At 32.1% G+C, this 16,957-nt stretch overlaps 1 protein-coding gene across 1 annotated transcript in view; it reads right to left on the bottom strand.

Moving 5' to 3' along the window:
• Positions 1–16,957, bottom strand: part of LOC143082307 (low-density lipoprotein receptor-related protein 4-like) — a 59,415-nt gene that overhangs the window by 34,789 nt on the left and 7,669 nt on the right. Inside the window, exons 2-4 of the mRNA XM_076257938.1 lie at positions 12,199–12,345; positions 2,011–2,124; positions 530–646 (exon numbers count right to left, since the gene is read on the bottom strand). Coding sequence (XP_076114053.1) covers positions 530–646; positions 2,011–2,124; positions 12,199–12,345 — 378 coding nt within the window. The remainder of the gene's footprint in view (positions 1–529; positions 647–2,010; positions 2,125–12,198; positions 12,346–16,957) is intronic.

Raw genomic sequence — 16,957 nt, 5'->3', positions numbered from 1 at the left:
ATGCTGTAAATCCACAAGAACTTCTCGTTACTTTGTCATTCACATTTCTCAAGAGATGTAGACCATACAAATTAACTAACTAATAAAAAGTCTATCCAAAAAACTATGTGTATTTAATGCTACCAAGGTATGTGTGATATCATAACAATAATTATTATGATAATATCAATGTAATTCATGTACACTAGAAATTAATTACAGTATGGCAGTTATTGATGAAAATCATCAAAAATTGACTGATATCCAAAATTCATTAAATCTCTTAACTGAACAATTCATGATCAAAATAAACATGTGAATTTTAATTATTTCACTCTGCACCAAGTTGCATTTTGTTTCCCAACTTATCAAAACATCATTGGTATCAATTACTGAATGAATTCTATAATATGAATTATGAGAGGTTATTGTCAAAATACATCATAAACAGAATGGATCTGAGTTGTCTATACATGCTACAACCTAAACATGACATGTAAGTAAATAACTATTATATATCAAAGGGATAATATATCTTATTGTTACCTACCACAGTTTCTTTCATCTTCTCTGTGAGTACAGTCAGGGTCATGGTCACATTTCCAATGTTTGGGTATACAACTTCCATCACTACAGGGGAACTGGTCAGTACTACAATTCTTTGAGGCTGAAATAAACACAAAATCTTTTCATAGTACAAAAAATGTACTTTAACTGATTAGAATTGATAATTAAAAGCTGAAATATGCATGAAGAATCTTCATAAGAAAGAAATGTGATTGTACTAGCAGTGCATGATATCAATATGGACACATATGCTTGCTAAGTCTTGATCTCAGTTTTGCTTAGTTACTGTTGATGTTTCTTCTGCATATACAAGATTCTTTTCAACAACTCTTTTTATTTTACAGCTTTTTATCATTTTGTTGTACAATCGAAAATAAAAGATTGAATAAAAAAAAGTGTACAAGTATTAAAACATGGTTAGCTGTCCGTATCAATGAGTGAGGCGCCACAGCACATTGAAGTTACTTCTGACAAATGAGAAGTAACTTTTGACATTCAGTTCATCACTATAGTAACAGTTACTTAAGACAACTGAGCAATTGCAACTGAGTTCATCACTATAGTAACAGTAACTTATATATAAGACAACTAAGTTCATCACCATAGTAACAGTAGCTTACGACAACTGAGTTCATCACTATAGTAACAGCAACTTACAACAACTGAGTTCATCACTATAGTAACAGTAACTTACAACAACTGAGTTCATCACTATAGTAATAGTAACTTACAACAACTGAGTTCATCACTATAGTAACAGTAACTTTCAACAACTGAGTTCATCACTATAGTAACAGTAACTTACAACAACTGAGTTCATCACTATAGTAACAGTAACTTACATCAACTGAGTAACTTACAACAACTGAGTTCATCACTTTAGAAACAGTAACTTACATCAACTGAGTAACTTACAACAACTAAGTGCATCACTATAGTAATAGTAACTTACAACAACGGAGTTTATCACTATAGTAACAGCAACTTACAACAACACAGTTCATCACTATAGTAACAGTAACTTACAACAACTGAGTTCATCACTATAGTAACAGTAACTTACAACAACTGAGTGCATCACTATAGTAACAGTAACTTACAACAACTGAGTTCATTACTATAGTAACAGTAACTTACAACAACTGAGTTCATCACTATAGTAACAGTAACTTACATCAACTGAGTTCATCACTATAGTAACAGTAACTTACAACAACTGAGTGCATCACTATAGTAACAGTAACTTACAACAACTGAGTTCATCACTATAGTAACAGTAACTTACAACAACTAACTTCATCCCTATAGTTATAGTAACTTAAGACAACTGAGTTCATCACTATAGTAACAGTAACTTACAACAACTGAGTTCATCACTATAGTAACAGTAACTTACAACAACTGAGTTCATCACTATAGTAACAGTAACTTACAACAGAGTTCACTATGGTAACAGTAACTTACGACAACTGAGTTCATCACTGTCATCCCCACAATCATTATCTCCATCACAAAGCCATTCTATTTTTACACATCGCTGGTTATTACATGTGAAGTGGTTTGGAAGGCATGTTTGATCTGGAAAAGATAACAAAAAATAGAGGTCATGGTGCTGTTAAAATAAAAACATAAGACAACAGGTTATAGTACTTAATTGGTCTCATTCATTTCACAAGAAAAGAATCTTACTTTAAGTTTTTGGCAAAAACCATCTGTAATATTAGGTTCTTATGATCAATGATCTTTAACTTTGTACTTTACATTTTTTACTTTTTGTGATTCCAGTGTCACTGATGGCAATGATGTGTCTTTTGAAGGTAAAATGCCTGTATAGAGTAGGGCATACAAAATTCCAAGCCTGGTATCTTCACATTGTATAAGCATTTGATCACATAAATAATTCAGACAAATGCAAGATAATCTGTATAATACAAATACTTTATGTCCATTCATACAGAAATTTTCAATTTAACCTTCAGCAGAGGTCATTATTTTATTGGCTGTATCAAATTTTGTTACTGAAAACTGGCAATGAAACAGAAGAACCTAAATGTTTAATGCAGACAAAAGTTTTGCACCTGAATTTAAAGTGCACAGCATGCATGTAAAGGTATAATCTATTATAAATACATGTGTTTGCAAATAAATTTAAATAGACACAAAATTTCATAGCATGCAATGCATATTTCTAATTCAAAGAAGACGTTATTTATTTACTAATTGTATATGTCAATATATTCTGATGATCTATAATCAGATGTATGAACATGTAGGTAACATGTAGGTATTATATAGGTAAGATGGTCAGACTACAGGTGATAACAGGTGTGTAATACATCAAAGTGAACACCTGTGTCAATTGAAAGGCTACCTGAAACCTAATAAAACATGGACACAAACCTAACCACCTGGGTGTGTTTGTCAATCATATCTTAGCTTTTAATTATGTAGAAATATTTAGAAACTCTGAAATTTAATAATCCAGAGTAGTTGAGTAGAAGAATGATTGAATTGTTGAGAAAAAAAGTAGTTTTACAGTATTTGTGAAATCAATAGGCTTTAACTGGTAGCAAGTCAAAAAGAGTTCACTCCGATAACGTATTCTCTTCTTTGGGAATTATTTCTCTACTTTAATTATTTAATTGGATTTGTAAAATTTTTATATTAGTAAAAATGAATTAAATTTTGTTGTGCATGTTATTATTTATATACAAAAAATAAATTGCCTGTAATTCCTATATGCATGCATATATTGGACGCCTTTAAACATAATTGTAACTTATTTGTATTTCTTGTATTATGTAGATGATGAGTGTTTTATCATATAAACTGTAATATCTCCATCGTCTTGAATAGCACAATATTATATGAAAAGTAAAACAAATGTTTCATCATACAATTTCCTATTATAAGTGTCATATGGTAGTATTTGTACAATGGTGTAAAAGATATTTTGTTCTTAAACTGTTTATTTTTATACAGAAGAATTTAATGCAAGCACAATCTGTAATACATGTAATAGAGGGATTATCATTAAATTTATTTACATGTGTAGTAAATTGCGAGAAACATTTGGAAGTCATTATTTTTCTTTGCTGCAAAAAAAAATTTGAGAATTCTGCAGTAATTTTAACAAGCTGGTTCAATGGGTAAATATTATGCAGTGAACAGTATCTGTCAAACCTGGTCATTAAAATTACTAAATAACACTTTTCAAATATCATTTTACTAGAAAAATAACATATCTATTACCTTTTTGTATCAGTATAAAAATAAGGAGCTTTTTGGTTAGTTTTAATTGCAATATAGGAGAATCATATGACTTAAAATATCAACTTGTACCGATATAGGCTGTAAAACAAAGGGAATTAAAGTAATGGTCAGCAGACTTGTTTGTTGGTCAACAGAAATATCAAAGATGTGACACTAAACACTCTATTTTTGTGATCCAAATTATGCCACTGGTTTAAGAAAGATTATTTTTATAATTGACTGAGGACATATGAGGACAAGGGTTGAAAGGAGCTTAGTCGCTTGAATTTTGGACACTGTCAAGATAATTGGTAATATGATTGACCCCAAACCTCTCGATTATAATATATGTATACTATTTTGGGCTGAACACAGACTGTCACAAGGTCTGGATCAAAGACCATTCAAACATAAACACTAGACCTGTAGACTAGTACTACTTAACTTAGCAGACATCATATTATGTCAGTTATGAAAAAACAATATGTCTTTTTTTATCTATATGATAAATATAAACATTTTCTTTGATACAAATTCCACTAATAGATGGCAAGCATCAATTTCCTGGCTTACACAGACACTTGTATCCACTTACATGAATTATAACAATGATCACCAGTACTTGTAATGTTAATGAGAGACAATGGATGCTAAGGAGGTAATGATTAAACTCAGATGTCTGCAGGTACTTGTCAAGAATAATTCACCCAGATTTTCCCATAATTTGGATAATCTTCATAGTAATTGCCATTTATGGCCAGTTAATAAATATTATTTTTCTACTTGATATTTACACCAAATAAGTTGTAGTTTCATTAAAGTTAACTTTCTGGATAATATTTAATTAAGTTTTGATATTCTTTTCTTAATATTCTGGTTAAATCATTGCTATTGATTTAACAATATATCTATTTCAGTTGATAAAACCACATTTGAATAATAAATTTTCATATATTTTTAAGGTGATGTGCAAATATTTCACAATCACAAAAATCTACAAAAGTTTACACAATTCCTGATACAAGTCAGATGGTAGTTTAAATGTTTATTTTAGATTTTAAAAAGATTATTTTAGCTATTTGATAAATATAAATTGGTTTTGCTTTAAGACTAGAATATGTGACCCTTGACCTTGTAATCTATCATTTGCACCCCTGCATTCATTCTTCAAAAGACTCAGGTGTCTTGGGTGATCTTTCAAAAACTCAACAGTGGTAACATGCTTAAATAGTCTCTTGTATCATTTTTTTTCCAATTTTATAAGCTCACGGTGGGGCTAGGGCCCTAGCCAATTTTTATAGATTTACTTCAGTTTAGTTATTTAAATGTGTGAAGTAATCAAGAAAGGGTAAAACACAAAATAAAGAATACATGCGAACAAAGTTTACAGTAGTCATAAGGATGGAACAGAAAGAAGACCTCAAAGTGGATAAGTCATAAGGATGGATCAGAAAGGAGACCTCAAAGTGGATAAGTTATAAGGAAGGAACAGAAAGGAGACCTCAAAGTGGATAAGTCATAAGGATGGATCAGAAAGGAAACCTCAAAGTGGATAAGTCATAAGGAAGGAACAGAAAGGAGACCTCAAAGTGGATAAGTTATAAGGAAGGAACAGAAAGGAGACCTCAAAGTGGATAAGTCATAAGGATGGATCAGAAAGGAGACCTCAAAGTGGATAAGTCATAAGAATGAATCAGAAAGGAGACATCAAAATAGATTAGTCATAAAGAAAGCAGAGAGAGGGGACCTCAAAGTGGAATAGTCATAAGAGGACCTCAAAGTGGAATAGTCATCAAGATAAAACAGAAAGTAGACCTCAAAGTGGATTAGTCACAATGATGGGGCACAGAAAGGGGACATCAAAATAAAATAGATAAGTCATAAGGATGAAACAGAAAGTCAGGACTTTAAACTGGATTAGTCATAAGAGATGAACAGAAAGGAGACATCAAAGTGGATCGGTCATAAGGATGGCACTGAAAGGGGACCTAAAATAAACAGATTACCAGTAGTCATGAGGAGGGAACAAGAAGGAGACCTCAAAATAGACTAGATATCATTGAGATGGGAGCCATCTCTGTGGGCCCCGCTGTGAATAATGTGCATTAAAAAATTGTATCTTTACCATAGGACATGGGTTTGTCAACTGAAATCAAAGTTTTTGACCTTGACCTTTGACCTAGGAAGTTGTAAATAAATTATGACACACCCTTTGGTGTTGGTTTATAAACATGTCAAGTATAAACTTTGAAATGATAACGGTTCTCAAGATATAGAGCGGACACGATCTTTACCATAGGACATGGGGTTGTCAACTGAAATCAAAGTTTTTGACCTTGACCTTTGACCTAGGAAGTTGCACATAAATTATGACACACCCTTTGGTGTTGGTTTATATACATGTCAAGTATAAACTTTGAAATGATAACGGTTCTCAAGATATAGAGCGGACACAATCTTTACCATAGGACATGGAGTTGTCAACTGAAACCAAAGTTTTTGACCTTGAACTTTGCCCTAGGCAGTCGTTCATAAATTATGACACACCCTCTGGTGTTGGTTCATATACATGTCAAGTATAAACTTTGAAATCATAACGGTTCTCAAGATATAGAGCGGACACGATCTTCACCACAGGACACAGGGTTGTCAACTGAAACCAAAGTTTTTTGACCTTGACCTTTGACCTAGGAAGTTGTACATACATCATGACACGCCCTCTGGTGGTGGTTAATAAACATGTACAGTATAAAGTATGAAATCAATGGTTCTCTAGATATGGAGCGGACACAAAGTGTTACGGACGGACGGACGGACAGACTGATCACTGTAGGGCGGGGCCCTAATTAGTCATATTAGGAGGGAACAACCAGGTGCTCCGCAGGGCGCAGCTTTATACGACCGCAGAGGTCAAACCCTGAACAGTTGGGGCAAGTATGGACAAAACATTCAAGCGTGATACAGCTCTGAATTTGGATTGTTATCAAATTTTTGACATTATATGGGTTTTTTACACAAAACAAATGTCAAGATTTTACAAATCAATTAAAGATTTCTTCTTCAAACTTATTTAAATCTAAAATTAAATAGTTGACACAGCATAGGTTTCTGACACAGAATGAATGTGGTCTAATGAACCTTGTGTTAAAATTTCATAGATTTCTATTTACTTAAACTAAAGTTATAGTGCGAAAACCAAGAAAATGCTTATTTGGGCCCTTTTTGGCCCCTAATTCCTAAAATATTGGGACCAAAACTCCCAAAATCAATCCCAACCTTCCTTTTGTGATCATAAACCTTGTGTTAAAATTTCATAGATTTCTATTCACTTTTACTAAAATTAGAGTGTGGAAACTAAAAGTATTCGGACGACGACGCAGACGACGACGCCAACATCATACCAATATACGACCAAAAAATTTTCAATTTTTGCGGTCTTATAAAAAGGGGACCTCAAAGTGGGCTAGTCATAAGGATCAAGATTTGTATTTACATTCTCCTGAAAGCAGACAGAGATTTTGCCAAAAGAATAATAGTTTTCGTTTGATTTACTAACTTTTTTCTTCATCCTGATACACATAAAGTAGATATTTTTTTTCTTGTATAATATGAATATGATTTGTAATAATTGGCAACATATGACCGTCTGTTAATTACACTTGGTTTTTATGTAAAAGATAGCAGTAATAATATTATAAATCATATGAACATGAATGTAGAAATGACTGTTTTAGTAGAACACTCTAAAAATGATTTACAAAGTCATTATTTTCTCCATATCAATATATAAATTCTAAGAAAACTTAATGAAACTTCAATCCATACACAGAAACAACCAAGCTAAAATGACCCAAAATACCGTAGCCACGATTTGTGACTTACAGTCTTACACAAGAAATGCAATACCCCTTGAAACTCAATATCTTGGTAAAATTTACATTTTGCAAACTATTTGACAAGTTGGTTATGAATTTTAATCTATGTGATAGACTTACCTAGAGACATGGGTAAGCAAAAAATGCATTACAACTTTCAACTCACCAATTCAGTTCTTAATACCTAACATTTCAAATTGTTCTAATGTACAGATACCTAGCATGCAAAAATCAAATGTAAAAGAAATAGGGAAAACAGAAAGGTAACCTCCTGAGTGTCTTCTCACTCCTTCAGTGGTAATTTAATCTGCTGGAATACAAGTCGAAGGATTATTAACTGAATGTATGTCTCTAAGTTGCATCTAACATGTGTAATGAATAAAAATATATATATTGTTTGCACCTAGCTGTCCTAAGTCAGGAATCTGATGTTCAAAAGTTGTTGTTTGTTGAAGTGGTTCATGAGTTATTCTCGTTTCTTGCTTTTTTAAAATAGATTAGACCAGACCATTGGTTTTCCAATTTGAATGGTTTTACACCAGTAATTATTTTGGGGCCCTTTATACTTGCTGTTCAGTGTGAGTCAAGGCTCTGTGTTGAAGACCATACCTTGACCTATAATGGTTTACGTTTATAAATTGTGACTTGGATTGAGAGTTGTCTCATTTGCACTCATATCACATCTTCCTATATCTACTTATGAATGAAAATTTATACAGAAACGGACATTGACCATTTAATATTAACCATCTTACTATTACAGTAGTTTTAATATCACAGACATTTGCAATACATTATTGTAATTTTCACTGACAATGAAAGATTAGATAGTTTTGTATATTTTGTTGATTTTAAGAGACCTAATACATTTGTATAGAAACTGAATATGTAACATACCATAATTCAATAAAATATAAAATAATTATAAAGTCAAATTTTCATAAAAGTATGGATATACATTTTAATGACAAGTTTTTATAAGTAAGATATCGACTATCGTTACCTAGTCTGTAATTTTGACAGTTTAAACAATATCTTATGAAATAAAACCTTTAGATAAAAGACTGAATAATGCAATGTAAACAAAATATTTAGTAATATTATCTAAAATATGCAGCAAAAAATGCACATGCTAATAATGTGATATCTGGATTGATATTGACTTGTATAATTTTTGTATTTTTTACACCTGATAACACCTGATTAATATGACATCAAAAGATCATGTCAACCTACAGGTGAAGTATATATTATCTCTGTGCCACTAAATATCACATTATTCAATGATAAGAAAAAGTATGAATGACAATTCTTTTGAATGATTGACACCTGACCGACTCTGTCGGAAGACTTTAAGTCTACCACTACCAATATTTGGCTTTCAGAAAGCCATGTGACTTTATTTACAACATGATTAAGCAATTCAGTCGATTTTTTCATAGTGTTCGTAATTATAAACAGATTATTTGTCAAACTATATGTTTTGAAATTTGTTTTGAGCTTGGTACAGTAGTCATACTGACTGAGAGTTAATCCCCCACAGAAAGCTCATCAAAAAGTTTTATATGATATAGTGTTAACCTAACTAATCTGATGTATCGAAGTTAAAGACAAGTCAATGCAATTAAACTCTCATGCAGAGTTAAGTTATGTACACTATAGTATTCTATAGCAGAATGTATGTAAATATATACAACATAAAACTAGTGGGGGTCCACAGACCAATGGTCCCTTGCCAATCTATGGGCTACTAAAAGATTTCCAAGGTTCACCTTGTTAAGTGGTATGAATTTGATGATGTTTAATTGAACTGTTTTCTCTTTTGTTATATAGTAAGTAAACATATAATAAAATCTGTAATAGAAAGTAGCAAGAATTGAATAAACTAAATTCATTTTTGAAACAAAGTATGGTTATTTCTAAATATTTCATCTTAGAACTTATCATACTTATTATAATGCCAGTATTACATCTGCAGGAAGTGTATACCTTGTTGTATGCAGTATCTGAATCAAAGAAAAGTTCTGACAAACACTCTTTTCTGCACTAACATTTTCCTTTCAACAGATATGTGTCTTTTATTGATGCTGATTAAGTGGTGGTATAATCAAGAATCTTTTAACAAGAAAACTTTACACAAAATTAATGAATAGCTACTTCATCTTGAAAGCAATAAATTTGTTGACAGTTTATTTACAGGACTGAGTGCTGATGTTTAGCAGACTATTATAACAGCAGACAAACTGATGCAAATATTTCCCAAGGAAAAGGGTAGATCAAAGATAGACACTTCAGTATTCTGTTAGATATTACTTTGACATAGGTCAATAGTAAGTCTGGGAAATTCTCCAAAGGATCTGCCTGAAAACCATGCCAAATTCTAAAAGGTATTTATAAAAGGAACTTAGTTCTAAAGTGTTTGACATCACAAAGGACCTTGATCCTGGTATCAAAAAAGTTGGAGCAGAAAAAGTCAAAAATGTTGATAAAGAACCTTCATTTTAACACAGATGTTTGATTGACAATGTAAAACTCTTTGACAGTACATGTAGATTTATATCCTTTAGCTCTGTCCAGAATATACATGATTTCTCAGGTTCCTAATCACAGTTCTCTTGTTGAGATTGATTGGTCCCTTGCCATGCATGATGGTGTAGAGCTTAACTTTTTACTAGGTGCCAGTTATATTTGATTAATGGGTTTGATAGATACAGCTATTCATTTTTTTTTATGAGACACCTAAATTATCCTACATTTATTGCATACAATTTTAATCTAAATTTGCTCAACATTTGATGTAAAATAACATTAATCATAACCAAAGATTTTAGCAGAAATTTTAATCTTTGAAAAAATTAAAAAGTTTTATAGTGTCTGGGTCTTCAGATCAGTAATTTTACATCTAAAATATCCTGTTTATCCCTTTTTTCTTGAAACTTTAATGTCAAATGGCAATAAATTATAATCCTTTTTTGCATGTATATTTAACCTGAATATTTACAGAATTTTATACAAATGTATCATGCTTACAAGGGGTACTTGCCAAAAATACTGATTGAAAGGTTAACAAATTTCCAAAGCCGTTAGTAAATTCCCTGGCACATAGAATTCCCTAATGACAATAACCATGAATACACTGCCAGAAAAATGAAAATCTCAATATGCAGAAAATTGGTGAAAATACCATTTCTCTCATCCAAACATTACAGCATTATATCATGTTATATGACATAAATATTCCGCCTAAATAGAAAAATATCAAGAAGCTAGGTCATTGTTTCTCCACCATAGTACCAAATTTCTTATAAAGGGTACATTCCCTTTTTGTTATCTAATGGCACATTGTTTAACAAGAATCCTCACTAAATTTTCTACTACTGTTACAGAGAAAAATATATTGGCAACCCTCATAGATCCTCAGAAAACTGACCCATTTTACAAATAGTTATTCTAAAATCATTTCTACACTGACAGAAAATATATGTTATCAATTATTATTTAATCATAATTTAAAATGTCACTATGCCATGGGAAGCTTTTCTTTCAGTTATAATAAATGTATTATGTACAATACCTATACACAGAAACTATTTTTGTTTAAGTCCCGAATATATACATGTATCATATATATGTCAATGTCCCCACACTACTACTTTTAATAAATATATTCCACTTTTTATTACTTTCAAAAAACATATTTCTGCCACTGTATTCTTTATTCCTGCAGCGCAATTTCTCAATGAAAAATACTGAAAAATTTCAGATATGTATTTATACAATTCAAGATATGAAAAGGCAGAATACTGCACATTAGTGTTGCATACAGCAATCTTCATTTTTGCACCTTTACGAAATTAATGTAGACTCAAAATTGGGAAGATAAAGTAGATTATCCTTGATCATTATAACGAGATTTTTAACACTTGAGCTGGTACAGCAATTGAGTCGAGATGACCTATGATAATCTGCTTATTGCTATTTTACCTATGACAATGTTATTTATTTCATTGACAACAGCATATGCACCCTTAGTTTCTAGCTATAATTTTTCATATCACTCTTGTTCAGCTGTGCTGAGAAATGAAATTATTCGTCAATGAATGGAAAATTTCTTAATATAGCAATAATAGCTCTGTCTTCTGTCAAAATGCAGACGACCGTTATGATGACACTATAAGACATTAAAACATTCAATAATTGATTTACCCGATTGTCAATCTTGAGTGTTTATATAAATATAATAATTATCTAATGCAACTTTTCTAAATAATATATAAAGAATTTAAAAGGAAAATGTTAATTTGTAATGCATTAGGAATTTAAACTTAATATTACCTGCAAAGATAAACTTTTATTTTCGGAATTTCTTTTTTGAGGAAAAGCAAAATTTTGTGGCTATATATTTTTCTTCCACCTTTTTACCATTTCCATCATGGTAGCTGGCAGACTAGCTATCATAAAAGCAACTGAAAAGATCACGGTCAACATCACCTTGACAGCTATTAAAGTAACCATGGAAACTTACCACAATGTTTTTCATCCTGATTATTGGAGCAATCATTGTCTCCGTCACAGACCCATTTCTTAGGAATACATATACAATTCCCACAGGAAAAGAAATGATCAGGACACGTACAGGAGCTTTTGGTTTCTGGTTCAGGAATCTTTAGTCCTGAAAACAAAAATTCAATGTCTATAGTTCATTTTTACACATCTGGTTTTAGTTACTACATTTGCCATAGATTGTTAAATTTCCGAAAAAGACAAGTGAAATCTCCTTGGATATGTGCTATGCGTAGAACAAACTCATTTTTTTTAAACCTATTTCAACATAACAAGCAGGCTTTGTAATATGATTATATGCAAGTCTCACAAAAGCAAAACAAAGAAATTATAATAACATGCTTTACCCACTTATGTCAAATCATTTGATAGTAACAATAATATGCATATACTATATTACTTTAAATCTTCAATATTTACAGATTTGATTGAGCACAAAATTTTTTTTTGGAAACAAGATAATTTGGCAGGATTCAAATCTCTAACAGTAAATTGTACTGAACTTAACAAGTTGTAACTTCATAAATTATTGCAATGCTTTTATTATTGAGAAAAATGTGACAGGCTAACATTTTTTGTAAATCGCAATAATTTAAACTTTCATTTTGATATTCTAATGTGAATTTAACAGGATTTTTTCTTAATACATGTATTGCAAAAATTAAATTCACAATAAAAAATGCACGCATTCATTTCTAAATTTACAGTAATAAAATATTGCTTTGTAATTTTTTCATGCAGTTTTACACAAAGATGCTGAAGTTAAATGGTTTAGCTGTAAAACAACTTGAACTACAATCATGTAAAATTGAAAAAAACTATCTAAGTGGAAAGTTTAATCAAAGTTTAATCAACAGAAGCTTTTCTTAGTTAACAGATTTTTTGACCCCATACATGTACTTCAATTCTAAAAGCTTAAGGGTAATCATACTAGTACAATTGTACTTTTAAACGCTATATTTTGAACAACACAGCATCTTTACTCTATATCAAATATTTTCTACGTAACTTAACTTGTCTGCTCAACGAATGCCACAATTCAGTGTCAAAGTTAGTAATAAGCATGACTTACAAGCTATATTGTGAAGCTTGTGATGAAGAATTGGTTGATTGATTAATTGATTGGTGTGTAACACCACTTTCAACACTATGGGCTAATTTGAGGTGGTCATTTTTTTTTTAGTGAAGGAAGCTTTAGTGCTCCAAGAAAATCACCAATCTTGGCAGGAAAGCTGACAATCCTTTGTCAATTCAATTTACCTTGGAGTCAAGTGCACCTAGTGCCACTAGACAGGTTCAAACACACAACATCAGAGTTGACAGACTTAATTTATGTGCCATTTTGGTCTTTTGTTGAGAGTTGTCTCATTGGCAATCATACCACATCTTCTTTTTTATAGTAATACAGTAGTGGAATACATAATTATAAGTTGCTGTTACACATTATTTTTGTGGAATATGGTCATTGTGTGTGCTCTCTCTCTCTTTTTTTTTTTAATCATTTAATGCATAAATCACCTTCTTGAAAAATTGTAGATCCTTTATTTGCCATTACAAGTCTTGGAGAAATTATCATAAACCAAATCCATATAGTATAGTAATTAAATGGACAAATTGTATGTACAGTGTCAGTAGCAGAGACAGGATAGGGCATACAAAAATATAGTAATTGTAAAGACTTTAATTTCCTTACATTTTTAACATCGGTAGGAACTCCTTACTTTTATATAGGTATTTACAACTACTACTGTACAACCTAATGGACCATTAATTCTGTTTACATAAGGGGGTAAACCTTTGACAAACATGACAACAAACTAAAAATCACATACATTCTAACGTAGATTACATTTGGCAGAAATATAATACTGATTGACCTTTAAGATCAACAAGGTCATCTCTGTCAATCTGGCGGTCAATCTGAGATTGATCCTTCTAGGATACAAAGGAATTATAAAACCAACGGGGTTAAAAGGGCTTAGTAAGAACATCTTACGATTGTTGGTTGCAGAACAACATGTCATTCAAATTATGTTTAATGGCTTGTGTCAATCCAGTGACATTTTCTACGTTTAAAATCCACCACAAAAGTTTGATTTAGACTTGATACCAGGTTACGATCACAGTGTTCAAGGATAAAATCACAAATCTGCATTTATCACACAAAAAAAAAAAAACATACATTGATTCTTACAACAAATTGAACTCAAATTGAAATTTAAATAAAATTTATGTCAGTGTAGCTTAATGAGTTTTTAAAGTCCAGCAAGGTTTGCATTTACAAGTATTAACCCTGATTTCACTTTCTACTAAGTACTGTGTTAGAGCAAACTACGTTTCTGTAATCTTAATGTTAATGGTTGTGTCACAAATACTTCAACGATAGCATTCACTTCACTGTCACCGCAAAATAAATATTTTTCTACTTAAAAAGCTTGTATAATGCCTTCTAAACTTTTAAGTCAATGACTTCAATTTACAAATGTAAACATTGAACTTCTAATTACATAACTTTTTACTTTGATGGTCGGCTTTAGCAACATCTTTTAAATTGCAGTCAACATAAGTCAAAAGCTAAATACAGAAATATGAAGAGAAAACTTAATTTGATTGATGTATACATTTTATCTATGAAATAATAAGTCTTAAGATCTTATTAAGAACAAGTCTGTGCTAAGTCTATGAACATGTAGTTATATTGTAATCATGTGCTGGTTGGCTTCAATCATACATGTAAACATTTTATTTGCATGAAGAGGTTAGCCCCATCTGGGACTATTATACTAGTCAATATATTATGTCCCAGGTCTAATTTACACCATATTGTTAATGCAAAGTGAGAGCATTTAATACTTTAAGAGGAGTTGTTGCATTAATTTAAGAGTAGTTGTTTCAATAATTTAGGAGAGATTCTTTCAGCAACCCAACCTAATCTTGTGATAAATCACAACAAATGCCGAAATCCAATTACATTTCATGGTGTAAGTTACATGGTTATATGTAGGTTTAACTTAATTTTGAATGGAAAAGGTCAGAATGAGAAATTCCTTGATTTCATTATTTGTTCCTGTGCTTAGAATTGCTACCCAACATGATGTAGTCACAATGCAAGCGTAACACAAATCTACCCAACATGATGTAGTCACAATGCAAGCGTAACACAAATCTACCCAACATGATGTAGTCACAATGCAAGCGTAACACAAATCTACCCAACATGATGTGGTCACAATGAAAGCGTAACAAATCTACCCAACATGATGTGGTCACAATGCAAGCGTAACACAAATCTACCCAACATGATGTGGTCACAATGCAAGGGTAACACAAATCAACCCACCATGATGTGGTCACAATGCAAGCGTTACACAAATCTACCCAACATGATGTGGTCACAATGCAAGGGTAACACAAATCAACCCACCATGATGTGGTCACAATGCAAGGGTAACACAAATCTACCCAACATGATGTGGTCACAATGCAAGCGTAACACAAATCTACCCAACATGATGTGGTCACAATGCAAGGGTAACACAAATCTACCCAACATGATGTGGTCACAATGCAAGCGTAACACAAATCTACCCACCATGATGTGGTCACAATGCAAGCATAACACAAATCTACCCACCATGATGTGGTCACAATGCAAGCGTAACACAAATCTACCCACCATGATGTGGTCACAATGCAAGCGTAACACAAATCTACCCAACATGATGTGGTCACAATGCAAGCGTAACACAAATCTACCCAACATGATGTGGTCACAATGCAAGGGTAACACAAATCTACCCAACATGATGTGGTCACAATGCAAGGGTAACACAAATCTACCCAACATGATGTGGTCACAATGCAAGCGTAACACAAATCTACCCAACATGATGTGGTCACAATGCAAGGGTAACACAAATCTATCCAACATGATGTGGTCACAATGCAAGGGTAACACAAATCTACCCAACATGATGTGGTCACAATGCAAGCGTAACACAAATCTACCCAACATGATGTGGTCACAATGCAAGGGTAACACAAATCTACCCAACATGATGTGGTCACAATGCAAGGGTAACACAAATCTACCCAACATGATGTGGTCACAATGCAAGGGTAACACAAATCAACCCACCATGATGTGGTCACAATGCAAGCGTTACACAAATCTACCCAACATGATGTGGTCACAATGCAAGGGTAACACAAATCAACCCACCATGATGTGGTCACAATGCAAGGGTAACACAAATCTACCAAACATGATGTGGTCACAATGCAAGGGTAACACAAATCAACCCACCATGATGTGGTCACAATGCAAGGGTAACACAAATCAACCCACCATGATGTGGTCACAATGCAAGCGTAACACAAATCTACCCACCATGATGTGGTCACAATGCAACACAAATCAACCCACCATGATGTGGTCACAATGCAACACAAATCAACCCACCATATTTTCTTATGTTTTTTTCTACTTAAAAAAAAAGTATTATCATACGGTCTAAAATATTTTTGACACAAGTTTATGGTACTATAAAATTTGTTAGGAATATATATACGAGGAAATTTGATACACTGTATATACATATATTTTAAAATTTTGCATGCATTTAATATTATTGTGATTGATGAAGAATGGACAAAATGAGAGAATAGCTAATGGTATTTCAGGAAATGCTACATAAAAATTTAAAGATGTGGTATTATTA

The sequence above is a fragment of the Mytilus galloprovincialis genome, chromosome 7, assembly GCF_965363235.1.
Source record: "Mytilus galloprovincialis chromosome 7, xbMytGall1.hap1.1, whole genome shotgun sequence".
Taxonomy (NCBI): Eukaryota; Metazoa; Mollusca; class Bivalvia; order Mytilida; family Mytilidae; genus Mytilus; species Mytilus galloprovincialis.
The sequence above is the reverse complement of the archived record's forward strand: the minus strand, read 5'-3'. Positions and strand labels throughout refer to the sequence as shown.